The sequence below is a fragment of the Vipera berus genome (genome assembly GCF_964194415.1).
Source record: "Vipera berus genome assembly, chromosome: 11".
Classification (NCBI taxonomy): domain Eukaryota; kingdom Metazoa; phylum Chordata; class Lepidosauria; order Squamata; family Viperidae; genus Vipera; species Vipera berus.
This window is the reverse complement of record NC_138214.1, coordinates 9,087,648-9,112,984: the sequence shown is the minus strand read 5'-3', so window position 1 is coordinate 9,112,984 and position 25,337 is coordinate 9,087,648. Positions and strand designations below refer to the sequence as shown.

Sequence of the window (25,337 nt, the reverse complement as noted above, 5' to 3'; positions counted from 1 at the left end):
TGGGACGAGTAACAGGCGCTCACTCTGCTACGCAGCACTCGAGATTCGACCCGCCAAACTGCCGAGCTTCTGATCGACAAGCTCAGCGTCCTAACCCACTGAGCCACCGCGTCCCTTATACTTAAGTGTTACTTATCAAAATAATAAGAATTGTGTTAATTCAAGGTTGGCAAAGAGAATATTATTGGAAGGAGAGAAAAACCAAGCAAAGCCACTATGTGGATTATAGATTACAGAAACTAATTGTTAGTGATTGTTTTGCAAATATAAACCCACACAACATGCTGTTTACCAAATATTAAGGGTTGAAAAAAATCAATAAAACATATTTTTTTTAAAAAAAAAAGAGGATCAGGCATCAACTTCTATCTCTAGCATATTTACCTACTTATCCTCCAAACAGCAAATAAATCTACTCTCCCTTTAAATTTCCCACAATGCTACGGAGCGAGGTCTGATCGGAAGGCATTGTGGGTAATTTGAAAGCTAAGCAGATACAGCCGGAAGGCTGGGCCAGGAAAAGTGACGCAAAAGGCGAGCAGGAGGGCTCTCCCTCAGGGCAGCTGGCCAAGGTGCTGATGCCAGCCAGCTCTGTTGGGAAGACACCATTCAAATTCCGGCTTCATCTCGCTCAGTTTTATTTTCCCCTTGCAAGGCGGTTGTGCATGCTGGGCTGGGAAATTCTGGGAGCTGAAGTCCCACTCACCAAGCCAAAATTAGTCCCTTCAAGAGAAAGGAATCAAGCATGTCCTCTGTCTCTTTGCAGCAAGGCGATGGGCGCGCACCAACATTATCTTGCATGCATCCCGGTCTTTTTTTGTTTTTCTTTCTTTTTTTTTTACAGTTTTATCAAGCAACCACCCACTGTAAAATTGGAGGATTGTGGGAGCAACTCCAATGTGATGGCAGCGCCACCTAGTGGTCTGTCCTGCTGATAGGTGGTCGTGTTATTACCATTTATTGTTGACTGTATTTTTTTTAAAAAAAAATGTTTCTCTTGTGGCAACCCTTGCAAGCACCCCTGGTTGGGGACCCCGGCCCTAGTTCCAGGAGGACAATTGTCTCATCTATTCTTGGGGCGGAGGGCTGGGCACTGCCTTTATCGCTCCCCTGCTCGAAGACTCTGGCAAGTCAAGAGCAAAATCCTGCCAAGCAGAAACTAAGTTTTAGTTGAAACGGTTCGGTTCCTCTTTTTTCCCAATGATCTAAGCACTTAGCTTCACTTTTGGCCTATCTCAAGACGAGAACATAAAAGGGGCCCCGCGCCGTCGTTCATCTCCTTTTTCTTCTTTTCCAGCGATCTTTGCAAATCCCGTCTGTTTCCGTCACTGGCTCGTCTTCAGCTCCAACAGATTGTTGAACAACTTGACTTGTTTTCCAGAAACTCGCTGTTTGAGCCAAAGTCATTCCTGCTCTGCCCGCAGCTTTGGAATTCTAGGAAAACAGAACACCCAACAACTCTTGAGAGGGTGCAAAAATTCCAGTTGTGAGTTGTTGTTGTTGTTGTTGTTTTCCCTCTCTCCGGCGACAGACAGGGCTCCAGAGACGTAGAGCAGATGCAACTTTTTCATAGAAGCAAAATGCAACTTTTTAATAGATGCAAAAATGTTGCAAAGGGCCGTTCTGGCTACAGCATCCTGTGGCACGTCAGCCTCCATTCTTGGAGGGGGCGAGACTGTCAAGCCGCACACACTCCAGCTGGGCTTGTCTCTCTCTTGTCAAGCCCAGCCCTTCAGCTCGAAAAGCAGGTGGCCCAATGTCAGCCTTAAGGAAAGAGGCTGGAGAATACCCTTGCGAGACCTTGAGCAAGCAAGCCGCTTTGCGGCTCTGCAAACTCTCCGTTGGACTGAATCGAGCAGCCTCGCTGCAGACTGCAGAAAACTGGTTCCTGCAGGGAACTGAATTCCTCTGCTAGAGAAACAGGCATGCAGCAAGCGAGATTAGTTCTCTACTAGGCTTTTGCTGAAAGGGGTTTCAGAGGGATGGCGAGCATTCTCAGCTTTGCAATAAGCCTTGGGGTCTTTAGCAGTCCAGGGTGGTCCAGATATAGTCCAAGTCCCTTGGGCAAAACGCAGCTTTTTATTGCAATATGGATATAATAGTCTAGTTATGTTGGGGAGGTCACAGAAGGGGTTTGTCCTTGCCTTCTTCCTGGAACTTTCTCCAACGCTGAGATTGCTTGTTTGTCTCCCATCCAAATACTAACAAGGACAGGTGCTAGATTCAAGATCACCCAAGGCTGGGTGGGTGCTGCCACCTGCTGGGCTGGCATGAAACAAATCAGTGTGTGGTTATATCAGCCCATGCTTTCAGTGGGGGGAAAGAGTTCTTTTTCAAGGCAAAGTGTATCCGTCTCCCAGTTTATTATTTCGCCCCATTTCTAAAGCGTTTGAGATTTTGTAGCTTTCAGATGTTCTTGGCTGTATTTTCCACTACTCTACTACCTGGGCTCACTAGAGAAGAGCCTAATGCTGGGAAAGGTTGAGGGCAAGAGAAGAAGGGGACGACAGAGAATGAGGTGGCTGGATGGAGTCACTGAAGCAGTAGGCGTGAGCTTAAATGGACTCCAGAAGATGGTAGAGGACAGGAAGGCCTGGAGGAACGTTGTCCATAGGGTCGCGATGGGTCGGACACGACTTCGCAGCTAACAACAACTACCTGGGCCTTGCTCAGGAGATTGGGAGTCGGACAAGGTCTGCAGGGCCTTGAGGTCTGTATTCCTCTCCTTCTCCAGTTCTGCTGCACCACAGCTCCTAAGCAGTACCACTTGCATGTTAATACCTGCTATGCCTTTCAAGCAGCTTTGATGTAGCCCAGGTCATCAACATCAAAGCCTAGGAAGCAACAAGAAGGAAGGAAAACTGCAAGGAGCAATTGGTTGGTTCCTTTGAGCTGTAAACCTGTGAGAAGTCTTCCATGGAAAAGTAGAGCATTGGTAATCGGTTTCCCTTGGAATATGCCTTTGGATGGCCATATCATCTCCGGGGGTGAAGACTCAACAGTGGAGAGCAATCATGATAGAAAAACCATGAGGAGGGGAGGAGGAGGAGGAGGAGGAGGGTGGGGGTGTCTATCCATCTTCATGCTTCTGGTTGCACTGAACTATATGTTCGATTTTCAGAAATATAGTATGATTTAAGTAGACATGCACCATGTTATGGAAATTGAGAAGAAATTCCTTGTGGATCAATCTAATCTGTCAGGCAGATCTTTACCAAAGGGCTTCCTCAAGACTCTTTCTCCTTTCCTCTCTCTTTTTTTTTTCCAGGTTCCTCATGGAAAAATTCTCCAGACAGTTTTTCCTTTCAATGTTCATTCACTTTGATAAAAGAGAAATTATTTTTGTAATGCCGAGGCAAGAAGAAAAGAAACATGGAACATATTCTAGTAGCATAAGTGGCATCCTTGTACTGATCTGATGGCCATGGGTAGATGGGCGGGAACTCCTCTTTCATTGTACAATTTTTCCCCCAGTAGCCTGCAGCCTCCTTGGCTTCTCCTACCAGGGGTAGGCAACCTTGGCTCTTTTATGACTCGTGGACTTCAACTCCCAGAATTCCTGAGCCGGCCAAGCTGAGGGGAAAGGGAGAGGTTTCGGAGCTGAGCCGTGCTGGCTCAGGAATTCTGGGAGTTGAAGTCCACGAGTCATAAAGCGGCCTAGGCCTAGGCCAGGGGTAGGCAACCTTGGCTCTTTTATGACTCGTGGACTTCAGCTCCCAGAATTCCTGAGCCAGCCACGCTGAGGGGAAAGAGAGAGGTTTCGGAGCTGAGCCATGCTGGCTCAGGAATTCTGGGAGTTGAAGTCCACGAGTCATAAGAGAGCCCAGGTTGCCTACCCCTGTGACCTAGTCCCATTCAATTTTAATGGTTGGGACTCATGAAATTTCCACCAGGGAGGATTATTTTAAAGACTGGGAAATGTGGGCAGCCAAGGAGGCTGCAAAGGGAAGGAAAGTTCTAGAAGAGAAAGCAACCCCATAAGGCCCCCATCTGACACCAAAGTCTGCTGAAGATCCCTAACTGGAAGAAACACCAAATATATTCTCCACCACCCTGAGGATAAGACAGCAAAACAGAAACTTTTCGCCTGAGCCTGCAAGACGGATTTCGCGTGACATTTCTTCATTTTCTTTAAACTGTACTTGGGCTGAACAGCTCTTTAGAGAAAAGAAGGCGTTCAAAAGAGGGCCGTTCTCTTCAGATGGCTTTAATTGCCAGGAGTAAGGAACTGTATATAAAAATTCAGACTGCAGTAAATAAATTAACATGACTTGTCTGGGTCAGAAGGATGTTACAGAAGGATGATGGTGACTGGCAATATTTTTAAGGGGCGGGGATGTGAAGTAAAAGTTGGAACTGGTAAATTTGTTACTAAAGTGGTGATGATAATGGTGACGAGACAACCGTTATTGTCCTTTCTTACTGTGGGCACATTGGCTCACGTTAAAAATGAAATTCTTTTGCCTGCTCTCAAAAGTGGACGCGTACATAACTCACACATAAACATGCTATTATGCAACATATGTATACACCTACACCCTTACGTGCAAACGCATATAAATATTAATCACTGTCCACCTTGAATACATCACGGAAAGAGAAAGCTTGAGAGTTCACAAGGTTGATGCTGTATGGAACAAATCTGTGACGGGATCTGGATGTTCTGCTTTGGGTATATACCTCCCGGAAAATAACAAGGAAAACAGGTTGTGTCAAGGACGTGTCGTGTCCCAGACAATCCTGTGGACCCTGCTCAAGCATTGCTTATATGCGATGATGATGATAATGTCATATTGTCATCATTGAAAGGAATTAATCTAAGAATGAAATGCTAGGGTAAAGGCTTAATACTCTAGAACAGACATGTCAAACACAAGGCCCGGGGGCCAGATCCGGCCCGCGAAGTGGTTTCATGCGGCCCGTGAAGCCATCCTGGAAACAGTGAGGGAACAGCCCCCACTGCCTTGGCCCTGGCCCAGAGACCCTCCTTCTGCCAGAGACCCCCAGATCTGTCCCACTCCTGCCCAGGCCCCCATAGGCACCCTTGATGCAAACGATGTTGAGCTGACCACGCCCACCCCATAGGCCATACGCACTCTAGCCACGCCCACCCAGTAGGCCACACCCACCCTGGCCATACCCACCCGGCCCCCTGAGGGCAACCGCAATGCTGATGCGGCCCTCAGTGAAATTGAGTTTGACACATCAAACAAGAAATGCAACTGGAAGAAAATAGCAAAAGAGTCTAGCAAGTTACAGGATGGAATGAAAGTTCCTTAAGTGGACAATGAAATTTAAAGTAACTTGAGGCCAAATCTACAGAGAAAAATAAATGTATCCTTGTAACCAAACTCACTCCTGCCAACCTTGAAAAATCAAGCACAAGCACAGAACACAATCTGTGCAATTTGTGTTCAGCACTACAGAAATGTTATACCATCAGCATCATAACCTTGAATTACTGCAAATCCTAAAAGGGGGGAAAAAAACATATTACTACCTGACCACCATTGTTTCAACATATTTATGTTCCTTTATCTAACAATACATTCAATACATTTATGTTCCTTTATCTATTAAAGAAATTCTGAACTGTTCCTTTCAGAGGAAGCTTCCTGTCTGCAAATCCACCCTTCATGAGTTACATTTAATATCCCTTTGCAAGCTATGATGGTAAAATGATATCACAGAAACCTTTTTTGCAACCAGGAGCTTTCCCCAATAATTCTAACTATGGCTGCATGATGGTTACACTAAGAGGAGCGTGGAAGAAGGAAAATACAATCAAAGCAATATCTGCAGACAAACATTAAGAACCAGGTGCTAAAGCTTGGCTTTGAGCCTAGGATACCAGAGATCAGAATTCCTGGGGAAACAGACCACTTAAAAGCTCTGCAGGGGTTGAAATTGGCTCTGTTGTACCAATGCCAAGCCAGAGATCAATTAATTCAGCTCTCTACACAACTGACCTCATGAGATGGGACAGGCCCACAGCTGAAACATTTATTTTCGCCAGTGAAACCAAACACTATTTTTGTGTGTAGTGTCATAGAATCGTAGGCTGAAAGGGTCCTTAAAGGTCTTCTAGTCCAGCCCCCTGCCTAAAGCAGGAGACCTTACACCATCCAAACAAATTGCGTGTCCAAGATTTTCTTGAAAACCTACAGCAATGGACACAAACTGTTCCACTGATTAATTGCTCTCACTGTCGGGAAATTTCTCCTTAATTCTAGATTGGATCTCTCTTTGAGATCCAATCCCACCCGTTCCTTTTTGTCCTGCCCTCAGCTGCTTTGGAGAATAGGTTGAGCCCCTTCTTCTCCGTGACAGCCCCTCAAGTGGAAGACAGCTACCGTGTCACCCCTAGTCCTTCTCTTTGTTAGGCATACCTAGCACACATATGCTGTATGTATGTATACGTTTTAATGATGTTGATGTTGGTGGCAAAAGTGAACTTATCCTTCAAAAATCTTATCCGGGCACGTGAGCACCTTCCTCCCTAATCAGCATATCTCGGGTTAAAAGTGATTGTGGGTATCATAGCTCCCTCTGGCGCCCGGCACCTATGGTTCCTGAGCAAAAATATAATGACCCGTGAAGGATCAGAGGGAGATTGTAAGGGAAAGATCCTGAGGTAACCTTCTAGGAGTTGCCAGCGGTTCTTATCTCAGGCTAACTGGGACGTCTGCGCAAGAAGCACATTTGGCAAGTGTCCCTGCATGGCTTTTAGCCACTGCGGCTAAAACACCGAGCGAAGCTTTCTGGCCACAAATGTGTTGCTAACGGCAGGATGTGGTTGGGAGAAACTTTTCTGTGGGTCCGTGCATTCCTGCACGTTAGCAAAGACATGACAGCTTTCCCCAGGGGAGGGAGGGAAGGAGGAGGAGGGGGGGAGGATAGAGTATCCCAGGCGGAACCTCTGAGTAAGACTTGCCATGCCTGGAAGAGGAGAAAGCACGCCAGCTGTCTGCCCCAGTGCCAGGGCCTCGGCATGGCCTGTGGAATGGGAAACAGCTGACTTTGCTGGATTTCAAAAGGGAGAGGTTGATGGCTCTGACCTGCAGGCGAGATAGCTCGGTTCTCCTTTGATGAGAGTTGAAGGCACTTACATAATCAAGGCGGCATCTTGGCCCTGCCTCCCAACTGCCTTCTCAAACCTGGAACAAGGCCATGGAAAACCCAGGAGAGACCGGGAGCAGAGTTGGTCCTTCTCCTCCCTCCCTCTCTGGCTGTTCTACAAGCAGTCCTAGAGATGGAAGCAGCAAAGCTAAGGATGCCAAGCCTGGGAGCCAATAGGGAGCTGAGTATGCTGTTCTCATGGTTACAGCATCCCTGAAGGTACCCAAAGCAAGACTGTTCCCAGAGGTGGACCACGCACGTAACGATGCTTTGCCTTTCTCAGTCCTGTGGCTGAGCAAGTTAAATGGTCGCTACCTTGGATTAAGAGATTGTCTTAAGATATTCTGGTTTCACAAACTTGGGTGGACTTCTTCAACATCTCGGTGGGCTACTTGTTAGTTCCAAATCCACAACAAGGTGCTCTTTGAGCTTGGTTGTTTTTTCTTGCAAATGTTTCATTACCCAACCTAGGTAACATCATCACCGCTAGCATGAATGAAACATCTGCAAGAAAACAACCAAGTTCAGGAAACACCAAGGACCGCACAGTTCAGTTCTGAGCTACAAATGTTTTCCTCTACAGGTAGTCCTCGACGTACAAAAATGTGTTTAGTGACCTTTCAAAGTTACAACTGCACCAAAAAAAAGTAACTTATGACCGTTTTTCACACTTACAACCTTTGCAGCATCCCTATGACCACATGATCAACATTCATATGCTTAGCAATCGGTTCATATTTATGATGGTTGCAGAGTCCCAAGGTCACGCGATCCCCTTTTGAGACCTTCTCACAAGCAAAGTCAATGGGGAAGCCAGATTTATTTAACAACCAGGTTACTAACTTATCAAATGCAATGATTCACTTAATCACTGTGGCAAGAAAAGTTGCAAAATGGGGCAAAACTCACTTTAAAATGTCTCACTTAACAACAGAAACGTTGGACTCAGTTGTGGTCATAAGCTGAGGACTATCCGTATTGGTACTCGACTCCCGACTTACCAGCTACTGGGCCAGCTATTTTCCCTCAGCTCAATCTTCTTCCCAGGGCATAAAATGAAGTGCAAGCTGACTCAAGCTTTCTAAGAAAACAGACATCCAATAAGGGAATTTGTTAGAAATTCTGTTTACATATATAGCACCACAGATCAAACAAAGAGTACCATCACCATGTGCTTTACTGCTCAACTGTTTTAACTGTAACAGGAAATGGGAAACTCTACTTAGGGCAAAAGAATATAGAGTATATATGCCATAGATTCATACTTGTAAACACTGCCATCTACTGGCTGAATACTACTGTAGTTGTTGCACAAAAATACATTCCATCAATGATTTCCAACAAAATTAATTTGACTCTCCCACTCCCTCAGTTTTACCTTCAATTGTCTCTGGGAACATCTCAATTCTTCCATGTGAGGATTTGATTTGGACTAATAACCTTTCAGCTTATGCATTGGTTGCTATTAATATTTTTATTTTTAAAATATTTTAAACCCTGTTTCCCCCTTTTTTCCCCCCAAAAGTTTTTATTTTTAAAAAGACAAAAAAGGGACAGCATTTGGGGTAGTATATTCATTTGTCCCCTGTAATATTGTCATTTCCAATATTAAACATTTAAAAAAAATCATATAAACCGCATATAACATTAGAACAATAATCTTTGCTGACTCCCAATTGAAGTCTTTGCCCTTTGGAAGGACTCTGCTCTTGCTATTTTCACTCCCTGAAACTGCTGACGCTTTCTGAGAAAAAGAGATAAGCAGCGCAACCAACCCAGTCGTAAAGCGCTATCAAACTTTCATTCCGTGCGGCTTAACATGGTCATTGACATACAGGTAGTCCTCGACGCACGACCACAATTGAGCCTCAAATTTCTGTGCTTAAGCGAGACATTCATTAAGTGACTCTTCTCCCACTTTGAGACCTTGCTTGCCACCGTTCTTAAGTTGAATCACTGCCGTTGTTAAGTTGGTAACGAGGTTGTGAAGTGAATCTGGCTTCCCCATTGACTTTGCTTGTCAGAAGGTCGCAAAAGGGGATCACGTGACCCCTGTCATGAATACGAGTCAGTTGCCAAGCACGCGAATTTTGATCACGGGATCGCAGGGATGCTGCAAACAGTCGTAAGTGTGAAAAACGGGTCAGAAGTCACTTTTTTTCTCAGTGCCGTTGTAACTTTGAACGGTCGCTAAATGAACTGTTGTAAGTCTGTACTAACAAATTCACTCTGTCTTTACGGGTGAGTCACATAGATTGCCACATGCCTCCTTTTAACCCAACAGTTTTATTTTATCTTTCTCAGCGCCTCTTTTATTTGCACTAAAAGACTTTTCAATTTCGCTGAAATCATGTCGTTAAAAGGCTTCGGTGAGAAAGGCCATTTGCGCAGACTTGGAAATGGATTCGAGAGAAAGCACTGTAAAAGGAATGGGCCACCCACTCTCCTGCCAAAAAAAAAGATACAAAAAATGATCAAACAAGACCATTACGACACAAAAAATACACAAATGAATCTAAATCTACCGCACCACCGGACAGAATGGGGAAAAGCCGTAATCAATCTTAATTACAAAAATGATTGAGTATGTGCCATCGAGTTGATGTTGATTCTTAGCAAAGACAGAGATGGATTTTTCACCATGGTGATCTGTTCCAGATCTGCTTCTTCGGGTCTTCCAAGGTTGCAACCATCAATTCGAAGTTAACAACGGCAACTGGAAAAAAAGTGACTTGTGACCAAAAAAGTGACCTTTTTCAGACTTCACACAACCTTTGCAGCAGCATCTCCGGGGTCATCTGATCAAAATTCAGCCTCACGGCAACTGACTCGTATTTATGATGGTTGAAGCATCCGGGGGGGGGCTCATGGGATCCCCCTTTTGTGAACTTCTGACGAGCAAAGTCAGTGGAGAAGCTTGATTCACTTAAGGATAGTTGGACTAATTTAATGACTACAGTGACTTTCATTTAACAACTGTGGCAAGAAAGAGTGTGACATGGGGCAAACTCACTTAACAAATGTCTCGCTTAGCAACAGAAATTTTGGGCTCATAAATTGAGGACCAGCTGTAATCTACTGTATTGGGATGTGGGATGTCTGGCTTCTCTGCCCTCTGGAACGGGGCCTCGCCAGAGACCCTGGTTGCTCTTCCTGCATTGAACTCAGAATGTTGCTAAAATTCTGCCTGTCCTCTGAGACTTTGGTTGGGGTGGGGTGGGGTGTAGATTGATTTATTTTTTTGGTCTCTGATGCCTCTGTTTTCTTCCAACATGTATAATTTGTGTTCTTAATCACTCCTGCTTCTTTGCTTTTAAAGTTGCAAGCTGGCCGCAATCTTTTACCCTCCCTGATTTTATGGTTTTAATGTGGTAAAACAAGAACAACAACAAAAGCAACACAACAAAAAGGGAAGCCAAAGATGCTTTTTCATGAGGCAACTGAACTTTCTTGCTTTTCCTTGGAAGACGTTTCGCTTCTCATCCAAGAAGTTTCTGAATGAATGAATGAATGAATGAATGAATGAATGAATGAATGAATAAGCTTCTGGATGAGAAGCGAAACGTCTTCCAAGGAAAAAAACAAGAAAATCCAGTTGCCTCATGAAAAAGCGTTTTTGGGACAACCATGACCTGCATGACTGAGAATCTCCATGGACATTTAATGAAAAGGGAAAGCAACACATATTATAAATGAAACTACCCTTAGACTAGAGTGAAGTTTGAAGAAAAAAAATATGAGGACTATTTTAAAAACTCAAAAAGAATAAACAACGCTCCCCCCCCTCAAAAGAAAATAGAAAAAAAAGGAAGATGTTATAGAGGCTCTCCTCTCTTTCTCTTAGCCGCCAAGAATTTTATGTGGAGTCTGAGGGCCTCTAATTTGTATAAATAAATACATTGTTTATCTTGTTTCTTTTACATGTGTTTTTAATTAACTGCACTTTTTATTGTACAGGGCAGTAAGCATGTGTTTCTATTTGTCCTAATAAGATCAGTAAAAAGAATGACTACAGTTTTTCAGGTTGTGGAAGGCTATTGAAATGCTATTTTCCTAAAGGGAGGAAGAGGAGGAGGAGGAGGAGGAGGAGGAGGAGGAGGAGGAGGAGGAGGAGGAGGAGGAGGAGGACTGTGGGATCCTTGGTGCTCTCTGAGCTTGGTGGTTTTCTTGCAGATGTTTCATTACCAAACTGGGTTATCAGTGCTAGAAGAAAATGGGATTTGTAGAGAGGAGGAATATATGAAGCTATAAAGAAAAGAAACTAATATATACACTCAGAGTTGCTGAGGATAGGTGAGTAGTGCATATAAAGACTTAGAATTGGGCAGCCAGGATAGATTTGTCTGAAGACTGATTAGACAGGAGAGGGGACAAAGAAATCATGCTCTCTACCAGGAAATTCCTCAAGATAGGAGAAATAAAAAAAGTATCTGAAATATCCTATGGAAAGAACAAAGGAGGAGCAAACTTCACTGAACTGCCTTCACAATACCATTGTATGTTGAAGAAAACTTTGGGGGCCCCTTCCCCAACTGGAAGACAGAAGAGAGGGCATCCAGTTGACCAAAGTACAAACCTAATGGAAATGCAGTAGAAGGCTGGTGCCTACACATCTGAAAAGACACCACATACTGCAATGCTAGGAGAAATCTCCCCACAGTGAGAACCATTAATCAGTAGAATGACTTTCCTCCAGAAGTTGAGGGTGGTCCATCACTGGAGTTTTTAAAGAAGAGATTGGACAACCCTTTGTCTGAAATGGTATAGGGCAGGGGTAGGCAACCTTGGCTCTTTGATGACTTGTGGACTTCACCTCCCAGAATTCCTGAGCCAGCATGGGGGAACTATGGCCCCTTCATGACTCGTGGACTTCAACTCCCAGAATTCCTGAGCCAGCCATGCTGAGGGGAAAGGGAGAGGTTTCCAAGCTGAGCCAGGCTGGCTCAGGAATTCTGGGAGTTGAAGTCCATGAGTCATCAAAGAGCCAAGGTTGCCTACCCCTGGTGTAGGGTTTCCTGCTTGAGTAGAAGGTTGGACTAGAAGACCTCCAAGGTCCCTTCCAACATTGTTATTCTGAATCAGAATCAGACTGTTCAGATTGATTTGGAAACCACTCTCCCGCACAGGTTGTTCAAAAATACTTCTAGCATTATCAAAACCTCATGGGCCAAAGTTCTCCAATGAAAGAGCTTGCCAGTAACTTTGAACATGTTGACTTACATGTTTGGAAGTGAAGCTTGTCAATAATTTCAAGAAGATTGATTTTGGTGGCTTCTGGGCCCCTACTCTATGGAGAAAATAAATGTAGTCACAAGTTAAGATGATATCCATGGAGGCTAAGCCTATCTCTAGGTGAAGTCCAGAATCAGAATAGAATAGAGCTGAAAGGGACCTTGGAGGTCTTGTAGTCCACCCCCCTGCTCAACCAGGAGACCCTATACCATTTCAGATAAATGGCTGTCCAGTCTCTTCTTAAAAACCTCCTATAATTTTATTTATTAGTTTGAATACATCTTGGTACTGCAAGGACAGCTGCAATAAATTTAGACTGAAGCACTTGATAATATTCATAGTCGTTTGCCCATCATGAATTTTAGGATAACCTTAGCATAATTTTTCTGATCATCTACAACTAGTTTTTCTTTTTGAGCGGAAAAGTGACCGAAACTAGCAGCCTGACACATTTTAGATGTTTCTTTTTAAGTAGCACAGCTTACATCTTGATGCAATTTAATCTCATCTTCCTATCTCTCATTCTTTGACCTAAAAACCACTGGTTCCAGATGTTGTGAACTCGCCATTTGGTTGCTGGTCCGCCAGCATCTCTGTTTCCTTTTTTTTAAAATTGAACTATTATTTACATACCAATGTTTTTTAAAAAAAAATAATTCCTTTTCTTTATTTTACTTTTTTTAAAAAAAAAAACCTTCCCCTTTTCAGGCTGGCTGTTTTTACGACAGATGTCATGCTGCTGACTGCCACAAGCTTCCTTTTTGTAACGTTCTGCAGCATCCGAGGCAAAGTTCCTTTGTTTATGCTTCGTCCCTTTGAAGTTAGCACCTCCCACTGAAAACTTTGAAGTTTTTCAACCCAATGCTAAAACCAGTTCAACTGGAGTATATTACTCAGGGCAAGACCTCACTCATGGGACCGTTGCCCAGCCTGAAACAAACACAGACTTCCTCCGACTTGATTCTTGCTTGGCTCATCAATTGCATTTTACTTTCCAACGCCCACATTTATACACTGTCGATGTTACCCCCACCTACTTCAGACTCCAAAAACATGACTTGTATGGTTTAAACGCCACTGGGTCAGGGAAAAGGTGGACCATCTCTAGTCCCTCTTAGGACAGCCAGAACTGTCCTGCAACATTCTGGATGATTCCTAGATGTTTGACGCTTCCTTGCTGCACTTTCATAGACTTCATGGTTTACCACCCCAGATCTATAAGTCTGGGCTGCATCCAGAGACAACTGGAGTGTAAATTAAACAATAGAACTGGTTTAGTTGCTTCGCCTGTTTTGTTTTGAAAAAGCAGCATAAAAGCACAGACATTCGGGGGGGGGGGATCACTTTCCGACGCTGAAATTTGGACTTTGCATCTCTATCACATGCTATTTGCTTTATTGGAGAGAACAGAAAGAGAGGCATCGAAAGCCAGATAATCTGGAAGGTTGTTTGGACTGCCTGGACTGCTCTTCCACCTTTCCGACTTTGGCAAGGTTGGACTCTCACCTGGTTGATAGACTAACCTCTTCCTGAGATTCTTCTCTTGGCAACATCACCGGTCTGAGGAAGGACATGGCCCCTGTTTCTTACCTCCTACAAGCCTGGATTTTGCTCTCCCTTCATGGTATGTATGATGGTTTGAGACCTGGACACTCTTTCTTGAAACTGCGAAACCAAGAGAAAGAATGTTCTCATTTGTGTTACTCTCTCCACACCGGTTCTCATGACCTCAGTGGTATGGTGAGTACGGCAAAACTGAAATGACTTATCTGGGTTGATTTGACAGACAACGCAGCAACTAACAGTAAGATTTCTTTGCTGGGCACCTGCTGCGCATTGCATGGGGCCCTTTTCTGTCGCTTTCATCCCCTTTTCTTAGTTCTGCAGGATCTCCTGATCTAGGGACCGTGGGAAAAGTCTTGCTTAGGTTCACTCCAAAGGACAAAGCAGAAAGACATGGGGTTTGGGGAAATGTTGTTCCCTTATCTGCAATATTAACGTACTATTAATATGAAACCAATCATAGCTAATCAGAACCAGACAACGAGACTGATAGGGCTATTTTATCCCATTTTGAAGTGGAGGAATACAAATTATCTCTGAATGATATTAAGTCCAGAGTCCAAGCTAATTAAAGCTGGAGGAGGTCCAACTTTTTGCTAATCTTCACATATAGTTCTGGCAGGGCCAGCCCTATCATTAGGTGAGATCTAATGGCTAGTTACAGTACCGATACAGTACATTGTCAGAAAACTGGGGAGTATTTGATTCATTAACAAGAGCCTTGGTGGAGCAGTGGGCTAATGCCTCCTTAAGTAACACCAGCTGCCTGCAATCAGTGCAGGTTATTTCCCACCAGGCTCAAGGTTGACTCAGCCTTCCATCCTTCCGAGGTAGGTAAAATGAGGACCCAGATTGTTGGGGGCAATAAGCTGACTTTGTAATAATGCCGCTTGGGGTGTGTGTGAAAGCCCTAATAAGCAGGCATATACATAGAATGAAGGCTACTGCTAAGCTTGTAAGCCGCCCTGAGTCTTCGGAGAAGGGCGGGATATAAATGGAATTAAAATAAATAAAATAAATATTTGCCACTGCCAAGAAAGGAAACTTGAGAGAAACATTTATGGAATGTTTTTTTGCCTTGACTGCTACAATAAGGCGACCAACCTTGACTGCTGTATATCTTGCATGTGGAGTAGTATCCTAATTTGTTTTGAAAACTTTTCTAACGTTTTAACATGCTAAAACGTTCGCCATATTAAGGTGTGTTAGTCTTCAGATTCCAACTGACTCTATAACTCGCTAAGGAGAAATGACGTTCAAATGTTGCCGTAGCAAACAAGGTCAGATCAAAAGAGAGCAACATACGTTCGAACACACTGAATAACATTAAACGTGCAAAATGCACATTTAGTGAGACTCTTTGTTAATGAATTGGATGCTCCTCGTCCTTTTCTTTACAGCAGTCCTTGCAGTCAGACAATCTGCTGGAGGACACTTGGCCCTTTCCAACCTGGAACTGGATGCAAGGGGAAACGTGTGGGTGGTCTCCCCATCCAAAGTCTTGACAAATGGGAATAATGAAAAAGACATGGTTGCAAGGCTGGATGGTGATTTGACCGCTCAAGCCATTCAAAGGAAGCTTGCTTGAATAAGAGGTTTCTCCTTCCATCCTAGGCTGCATCACAAGTTATCCTAAGCAAGCACGCTCTGCATCAGAAGACATAAGAAACTGTACGACTAACCCACAGGTGAGTTCCTGAACTTTACCCCAAAATGTACGTTCTACTAATATTTATTTTATTTATTTATTAATGGGACGTATATCCCGCCCTATCTCCCGAAGGTCTCAGGGCGGCTAACAACAATAACATATAATAAATACAGAAATTAAGATAAAATTAAAATTAAAGGCCTCTGTACAATAAATTAAAATTAAAAATTAAAATAAATTAAAATTAGACTTAAAAATTGTAAACATAATTAAAATCCCTGTCAGTCCAGGTCAGCCAGGTGGAAAAGGAGTGTTTTGAGGCCGCGGCGAAAGGACTGGAGATCTTGGGCTATCCGAAGCTCAGGGGGGAGCTGGTTCCACAGGGATGGCGCTCCCACAGAGAAGGCTCTTCCCCTGGGGGTGGCCAGCCGACATTGTCTAGCCGACGGTACCCTGAGGAGGCCTTCTCTGTGTGAGCGTACTGGGCGATGGGAATTCGTTCCCGGCAGCAGATGGTCCTGCAAGTATCCCGGGCCTAAGCCATGTAGGGCTTTAAAGGTATGTTAGAACGGCTTCTCTAAAACATAAGGTTTTGGCAGCTTCTGATACCCAAGCTAAGCCCCATCCCTTCTTGTCGGAAGAGGCAACCCAGCTCCACTTTCATAGCTCCCAGGTCCTTCAGGATCGTGCCAATGAAATTTGGGGGGCAAAAATCCCCATTTTCAGCCACGTCTCTCCATTTCTTCGTCTTTACAGTTTAGATAGTAAAATGTTGTGTTCAACTGGTAAAAGAAGGCTTACACATCTATTTTCTGTAAATCAAGGGTGTCCACAGACAGCTGGTCGGAGAAGTGAACTTAATCTTTTTAACTTTGTGTTGTTTTAATCTTTCAATTATTTTTTACTTGTTTTGTAACCTGTAAGCTACCCGGAGTTACCTTGTAGGGAATATGGGCGGCATAATAGATGATGATAGATGGATGGATGGATGGATGGATGGATGGATGGATGGATGGATGGATAAGATGACAATCAAAACCATATAGCTAAAGCTCTCTGCTCATATTTGGTTTATGGCTGTCTATTATAGAACAAAGGAAAGAAGGAAGGATCCTGCATCTTTTAATGGGGTTCTTTGGGACATTTTTTTTATTGAAAAGTTTTACAGTACATTTTATTTTCAACACAAAACAAAACCCCTCCCAACCCCCTCCCCTCTTCCCAACCCTCCCCAACACCTCCCTCCCTCCCCCTCCCCCCTCCCCGACTTCCCAGAGCTAAATACAAGGTATAACAATAAAAACAATCATAATCTACCATATGCAAACAACAATAACTATTAAATCTGTCGCACTTTAACTCTTATAAAATAACTACAAGCAATATAAATATCACATCAGTACTTATTCAAATGCTAAGTGAAACTTTTTAGTCCCATATTTATTCTGGATGTAATCAATCCATTTTTTCCACTCCACAATATATCTCTGTTGCGAATGATCTTTCAAGTACGCTGAGATCTTTGCCATTTCCGCCAGGTTGGAAACTGGGTTCTTTGGGACTTTGATCACAGGGTTGGGTCCACCATTTTTCTTTCTTGGTCCCCTCCCCCACCTACATACCCTGCGAACACCCCTGCCCCAACTTCTAAGAAAGAAAAGGGCAAAAATTATTATTATTCTGTTGAACTCGCTACTCCATTACCATATCAAACCTATTTTTTTTAAATAAAAAAAATATGGAGGGTAATCAACCCTGAAGCTGTGCATTCTTCTCATAAAACCCCAAGACCCTTTCTCAACTCCTAGCTCGGCTCCTAGATTTCGTGGGTGCCCTGTTGTATTTATCTATCGACCATCATTTGTACGCTGCCTGCCTAACCCAACTGATTGGACGGGCCTTGCAGTTCATAAGCCAGGTTATTTTTTTTATGACAAGGAAACAGAACTGGTGGTTCATCCTTCTCTAACTTCCCAATCTCACCCTGGGATTTTCTCCTGATCCGTCACCCTCAGGTCCTAAATAGATCTGATCCTGTTTAGCTCTTCAGCTCTTTACTTGGCAATAAAATCACAGCTTTTCTGGAGGAACATTTAAACTAAACAATGGGGACAGTGAGTTAATTGATACAGAACATCACTGTCCCTGGCAATCTAAGAAAATAGGGGAAGCCAAGCACCACACAGGTTATGCAGCAAGTAAACACAGGGTCAGTCATAAAGGACTCAAATGTCTATACACTAATGCACAGAGTATGAACAGTAAGCAGGGTGAACTAGAAATTCAGGTAAATGAGGGCGGATATGATATTGTTGCCATTACGGAAACATGGTGGGATGAAACCTACAAATGGAACACACAGCTAGAGGGATTTAAACTAAAAGAAACAGACTAAACAAAAGAGGAGGAGGAGTTGCTCTCTATATAAGAAATAACTTTATCTCTACAGAATAAATAACAAAAACTGTAAACTTGAATGCATTTGGGTCAATATAAAAGGGGGGAAAAATGACATTGCCATAGGTGTATACTATAGGCCGCCCAACCAAGCAGAGGAAATAGATGAACTTTTTGCTAGTCAGCTAACTAAGGTATGTTAGAAGCACATTACAATAGTAATGGGGGACTTTAATTACCCTGATATGAACTGGGAGACAAACTCTGCACCAAGTGGAAGATCAAACAGATTCCTGACAAACCTAGCAGACGTAGAGAAGGGAACTAGGGGATTAGACATATTGGATTGAATTCTCACAAACAGAGATGAAATGATAGAAAATGTCAAAGCCACAGGAACCTTGGGGGGAAGTGATCATGCAATATTGGAATTCAACATTCTGGAGGCACAAGCAATAGAACACAGCCAAACTAGAGTCTTGGACTTTAAAGGAGCTAATTTCAATAAACTTAGAGAGACCATGGGAAGAATTCCATGGATGAGAATCCTAAAGGGGAAAACAACTCAAGAAGCTTGGGAAAAGTGAGATAATAAAGGCCCAGTCTAGTACAATACCAACAAAGAAGAAAAATAACAGCTCTCAAAAGAAACCAGCATGGCTGCATAAAGAACTCTCTGATAAATTGAAAGATAAAAAGGACAAGTATAAGAATTGGAAAGAGGGGCACATAACTAAGTCAGAATATCAGCAAATAGCCCGTGCCTGCAAAGATGAAGTGAGGAAAGCTAAGGCTCAAAATGAACTAAGGCTTGCAACCAAAGTCAAAAATATTGGGGGACTGGAGGCTAAAACATATAGGGAACGGTTGCTGGAATTGGGTATGTGTAGTTTAATGAAGAGAAGGGTGAGGGGTGACATGATAGCAGTGTTCCAACATGTCAGGGGCTGCCACAAAGAAGAGAGAGCCAGGCTATTCTCCAGAGCACCTGAAGGCAGGACAAGAAGCAACGGATGGAAGCTAATCAAGGAGAGACACAACCTGGAACTAAGGAGAAACTTCCTGACTGTTAGAACAATTAACCAGTGGAACAACCTGCCTCCAGAGGTGGTGAATGCTCCAACACTGGAGGTTTTTAAGAAGAGACTGGACAGCCATTTGCCTGAAATGGTATAGGGTTTCCTGCCTGAGCAGGGGGTTGGACTAGATGACCTCCAAGGTCCCTTCCAACTTATTATTATTATTATTATTATTATTATTATTATTATTATTATTATTATTATTATTATTATTATTATTATTATTATTAGCTGGGCGATGTTTACACACAAAGATAACCATACAGGTGCTAACCTCTCTATCCCTCTGTTCCTCTCTTCCCCCTTCTAACCCCCTGTTGCCTTGTTTTGCTATGCTGTAAGTACTTGCCTCCCACGGTTGTTGTGACGGATGAGCGGCTGAAGACCCTACGGGAGCACATGAAAACCCACAGGCTGTCAGCCTATATTGTGCCTAACACAGACGCGCACCTGGTAAGTCAAAGAGGACAGGAACAGCTCCACCGGATCCAAGGATGGAGCAGTGAGACAAGGAAATAGAGCCCTAACCATAGTTGAACTTCCGCCACGGGATGAACAACTTGTAGGCCCAGAGTTGAAGCCTTCAGAATTGATCTTCCTTACAGAACACACAGTTTCTCAAGTGGTAAATATTGCAGGAACAGGAGAAGAAGCCCTGACCATCCCAAAGAGGCTTTTCCACAAGGCAACTGGACTTGCTCGCTTTTCTTTTGAAGATGTTTCGCTTCTCATCCAAGAAGCTCCCACCATCTGGTCAGAGCTGAAGAAGCTTCTTAGATGAGAAGCAAAACGTCTTCAAAGGAAAAACGAGAAAGTCCAGTTGCCTCGTGGAAAAGCATCTTTGGGACAACCATGACCTGGATGACTGAGAATCTCCATAGACAGGAAGCCCTGGTGTAACCCCAAATTCCAATTTCTGGCATAACTCAGCTTTGCCCTCCTAGGACGTCCATGTAGAGGGCTAGACTTGGCTACAAAAGATTGCTCATGTGGTCTACTAAGACAGTGTTGAGTTAGAAATTATAGAAAATACTTGTAGCTCGGGTTTTAGATTTTGGCTGTGGTTTTTTTCTCCAAGCTTACTTTTAATATAATTTCTGAAGCTTTCGTTACCAAAGTAGGTAACATCACCAACAGGATGTTCTTGTCTTCTTCTCCTTAGCTCATAAATGTCTTGTGTGCCAGTGTGGTCAGCTGGTTGTGCGATTAGCTGTTTGTTTGGAAACAAACATATAGCTCCAAACAAACAGCCAGTCCCACAATCAACTGACCACACTGGCACACAAGACATTTATGAGCTAAGGAGAACAAGACAAGAACATCCTGTTGGTGACGTTACCTAGTTTGGTAACGGAACGTTCAGAAATGATATTAAAACAAGCTTGGAGAACAGTGTTGGGTTTTCTGAAAAGCGAAGAACACAGGTAGGCCTGGGATGATGTTTGCGTAAGGCAGCCAGGGGCCGTCTCTTGTTTCTGAAAACCTTCCCATCTTCCAGAGTGAATATGTCGCAGAACGGGACATGAGACTTAGTTGGATGACGGGCTTTTCAGGATCAGAAGGTGAGTCCTCTCCCAGAGCTCCAGCAACCCTCAAACCCTAAATTTCTTAGTTGGTCCTCAGGGATCAAAATAGCAACTGTCCTGAATGCCCGCCAGTGATTTAATACAGGTAGTCCTTGACTTACAACACTTCAATTAGTGACCATTCAAAGTTACAACAGCACTGAAAAAAGTGACTCGTGACTGCTTTTCACACTTACGACCATTGTAGGATCCCCGAGGTCACGTGATCAAAATTTGGACGCTTGGCAACTGACTCATATTTATGACGGCTGCAGAGTCCCAGGGTCACGTGATCACTTTTTGAAACCTTCTGACAGGCCAAGTCAATGGGGAAGACAGATTCACTTAAGAACCAGGTTACTAACTGAACAACTGCAACGAATCGCTTAACAACTGTGGCAAGGAAATGTCATAAAACGAGGCAAAATTCACTTAACTGTCTCACTCAGCAACAGAAATTTTCCACTCAATTGTGGTCGTAAGTCAGGGCAAAAGGAACTATGAATTCAGAAAAAAATAGAGTGCAATCTGTACATCCCACTCAAACATCCTTACCATTGTACCTTTCTTGGAAATAGTATACAGTAAGTAAAGGTAAAGGTCCCCCCGCACATGCGTGCTAGTCGTTTCCAACTCTAGGGGCCGGTGCTCATCTCCGTTTCAAAGCCGAAGAGCCAGCGCTTGTCTGAGGACGTCTCCGTGGTCATGTGGCCGGCATGACTAGACGCCAGAGGCACACAGAACTCTGTTACCTTCCCGCCGGAGTGGTCCCTATTTTTCTACTTGCATTTTTACGTGCTTTCGAACTGCTAGGTTGGCAGAAGTAACAGGCGCTCACTCTGTTACGCGGCACTCGGGATTCGACCTGCCAAACTGCCGACCTTCTGATCGACAAGCTCAGCGTCCTAACCCACTGAGCCACCATGTCCCCTCGGAAATAGTAGTATAGTTGCACCCTAATTCCAGGGTAAGGCTGAGCAACATAGATCATATTTTTTTGCTGCATTGGATACACAAAAGCCATTTTGCCGGTTTTGCAATGGCTCGTCTCCAATCCTAGGATAAATGCAACGTCAGATTACTCCATTCCCCTGGGTGAATTATGACTATGTCTAAGAAAGAAAAAGAACAAATGCCTTTATGCAAAATAATAATAATGAAAACCTTTTTCTTACTTAATCTTGCCTCAGCAGAGCTGCAGTGCAATGGCTATATTTAATGTGTTCAAGATGCTTAAATGTGTTAGATGCATTCCCACTCTGTGCATTTTCTAAAAAAAAATCAACAAAAGGAGACATAAACCTCCCACATGTAATTTCCCACATCTGTCATCCGATCGCTACATATGTATGTAAACTAAAAATGTCTCAGCAGCTTTTGCTAGTCTGACATGAGCAGATTTCAGAAAAAGGCGCACCTGAGATTTAAAACTCATTCATAGCATTCATTGGCAAAATATCTCCACCTTCTTTGGGAGCTGGATTTCAAGGAGTTTAGCACCTACTCTCAATTTAGGCCCCCAAATCTTAATTTATAATAAAGATTCACATGCTATGAAGCTTACACAGTATGTCCCTTCGTCACCAACAGAAAACAACATCCTGGGAAACAGCCGTGAAAAATAAATGTAAAAAAAATATATGTTATTTTTCAAATAGATTTTTGTCTTCAGCGCCTCTGATTTTAGAATTTAATCCTTAGGGACTGGCGTGATCACCCTGCAGAAAGCCGCTCTCTTCACGGACAGCCGCTATTGGATCCAGGCTGAACGTCAGATGGACTGCAACTGGGAGCTGCAGAAATCTGGTTTGTCTTTCTCTTAACTTTGTCTTAGACCTTCACATTCTCTCTTTTCAGCTCCAGTGCCGCCCATTATCTCTTGGCCAGGAAAGCAATATCCTCAAGCAGTGTTTGTCAGCTTTAGGATTTGAAGTCCACACGTGTCAAAGTTGCCAAGGTTGTGGAACACCATCCTAAAGCAATCTTCTCCAAACTTACTTCCTTCAAATGTGTTGGGACCAGAACTTTCAGAATCTCCTAGCCAGGAGACGATGTGGAGCTGGGTACCATTGAAATCGCTGAGACAACATAGCTGTGGGGGTAGCGTAAGGAAAGCAAGAAACAAGTCCTAAGATGCTTTGTTGTAAACTACAGGGTTGGTTCCAATACGATATTGTGTCTTTGAAGGAATGAAGAGTCAAGGACCACTGCAGAAGCTGCAGAACAAGAATCTTCTTACTAGGGGATCCTGAGAGATGTGATTCCCAACACACCCAGAGAAAAGAAGTCTGGAGAAAAAGGCTTTAGGACAGTGTTTAAAGTGCTTGGCAACTTTAAAAATTGTGGAGGTCAACTGGATCATGCTCCTTTTGAGATATTCTGGGCCAAATGCTCTCGTTGTAGAGTTCTCTTGAGCAAAAGGCCACCTGTCCCTTTTTCTTTGCTGCTTTGCCATTTATTTGTTAGGCCCTCTGATCCAAACCAAGTTCAACTCCCAGCACAGAAGAAAGCAACAGAGTATGGTGCAGGATTCAGAGACCAATCAACGCAGGGTGTCCTAAATATGTCTGTTTGCCTACGCAGAGTTTATTGTATTTATACAGTTTTAACAAGCAGGAAATAACGCACAGCAAAAGCATTGTTTATTGGTGTACTCCCTAGCCAATCTTAGAGAACATCCCAACATCCCAAGCCAGGGAAAAGTCTTCCTTGTCTAGCTGGTTCCTTGCAGTCCTTGGCAGTGCTAATTGGAATGAGCTCATAGACATGTGGATAACAGGATACTGAGGCAGGCAGGTTTCTGCCCACGGTCCCTTCATATCCTTGACCTCCATCTCTACAGTATGGGACAGCTCCTTCAGCAGTTGGAACCTCAGAAAAGCAGGTGGACCATGAACCACAACCAGGAGAATAGGCAGCCTATGTAGGAAGAGACTGCAAGAATCTTGGGAGGTGGAACTGGCAGTGCCGATAACCCATTCTGGCTTTGAGCTTGTCTAGTCCATTCACCTTTTCGGGTCTGTCGCTAAGCGGCACCACAATAAATCAAGAAGGCTCTCGTTTCCTGCCTTTTTACCGCAAGACTGTAGGAAATAGCTTCTAACTCTTGAATCAGACCATTGGTTTCTCTAACCCGGTATTGCTTATGTTGATGGCAGTTTACCATCTTTCCCTGGAAGGCCTAGAAATCAGACCTGGGTCTTCTGACTGCTCAGCAAGAGGTCAATGGCTGTTCCATGGTCCTTCCCATGGGCTAGCTCTGGTGGACGCTGAAATGGGAGTCAACTCCTACCGCGTTGGTCTGTGCTTGCAACCACCTAGTCCTTCTGCTAATCGACCGAAAGGGGCACGGCTCACCAAATGCCCTTTCTTTTACAGCATGGATTAACTTCATTGGGCAATGGATACTCAATGAAGTTCCCGCTGGAGGAACCATTGGATTGGATCCCTTCCTCTTTTCTGTTGGTATGAAGCATCTTTGGAGTTTCTTGGGCACATTGGGGCAAGAGGGCCAGTCCACCAAGGACGACGAGGCTACCTCATTGCCCTCCTCTAGCAGCTTAAATAGTTGCCAGCTTATCTCCCAGTCTTCTGGCTGAAGGCAGCCATTCTGCTGTAATGTTTCAAGATCTCTCCTTCCCGTTCTCTTTCCCTAGATACATGGTACAACTATCACCAGGTACTGGAAGGTGCAAATAGGACCTTGGATCTCCTGGAAGTTAACCTGGTGGACCTTGTCTGGGGCAGCGAGCGGCTTCCTCCACCCACCAACACAATCTATCGCCTCGCAGATGACTTCATAGGTATATTTGGGGCGCAAACAAAGCGACGAGGGGAGACTGGTGTGGAGACTGGGCCATTTTGACTGGAGACGAAGGATGTTTGCAGTTCAATATTTGTCAGGCACTAAGTATCAGCACCATTCATTAAGTTGTGGTACAGAGGATTTATCCGAGCCCATACTCAAGAATCTAAATCAACTAAAGTTCAGTAATAAATTGGTTACAGATAAGGATCAACAAAATTCAAAAGAAGTTGGATTTCGGGCTGGGCTTGGATCATTTGTGGCAACATAAGGGCTCTAAACTGATGACACATTTAACTCCACCCACACCCCACCCCCAGCTCTGTCTGCTCTTCTCCTGCAATATTTCTGAAACACCTTAATTTGAGAAAAGTGTTCTTAGGGCAATCCTCCTCACCTTAAATTGGCTGACTATCAGTTCTGCTGTTTAATAGCAGCATCACTGCAGGCCATAAGAAAAAGGGGTTTGTTTTTGCTTTTCTCTCTTGGGCCAAACTGGATGTTGTTTTGTAGTGGAGGCCTGGAGACTGACATTTTCATCAGTCAGACCTCCCATTCTTGTGACCTCTTCTTCCTTTAGGAAGTACCTGGCAAGAGAAGGTTGCCAATGCTCGGGGGCAGATGGAGGAACACAGCAAGAAGCCCACAGCAATCTTGCTCTCTGGCCTTGAGGAGACGGCATGTAAGTCAGTTAATATGTATCATCTCTCTCCCTCTTCCTCTTCCTTTCTTTCTCTGTCTCTCTCTTTCTCTCTCTCTCTCTCTCTCTCCCTCTTCCTTTTTCTCTCTTTCTTTCTCCCTCTCTCTATAACTATATATATCTCTATCAATCTCTTTCTCTTTATATATTTATGGGTGTTGTGTCTGTCTGTCCGTCTGTCCGTCTGTCCGTCTGTCTGCCTTCCTTCCTTCCTTCCTTCCTTCCT

General features: G+C 43.8%; 1 protein-coding gene across 1 annotated transcript in view; it reads left to right on the top strand.

The window, feature by feature from the left end:
• Positions 1–13,437: 13,437 nt before the first annotated feature.
• Positions 13,438–25,337, top strand: part of XPNPEP2 (X-prolyl aminopeptidase 2) — a 28,497-nt gene continuing 16,597 nt past the window's right edge. Inside the window, exons 1-8 of the mRNA XM_081336369.1 lie at positions 13,438–13,975; positions 15,529–15,602; positions 19,384–19,494; positions 20,540–20,603; positions 22,308–22,412; positions 23,985–24,071; positions 24,263–24,409; positions 24,992–25,093. Of these exons, the coding sequence (XP_081192495.1) occupies positions 13,924–13,975; positions 15,529–15,602; positions 19,384–19,494; positions 20,540–20,603; positions 22,308–22,412; positions 23,985–24,071; positions 24,263–24,409; positions 24,992–25,093 (742 nt within the window). The 5' untranslated portion in view covers positions 13,438–13,923. The remainder of the gene's footprint in view (positions 13,976–15,528; positions 15,603–19,383; positions 19,495–20,539; positions 20,604–22,307; positions 22,413–23,984; positions 24,072–24,262; positions 24,410–24,991; positions 25,094–25,337) is intronic.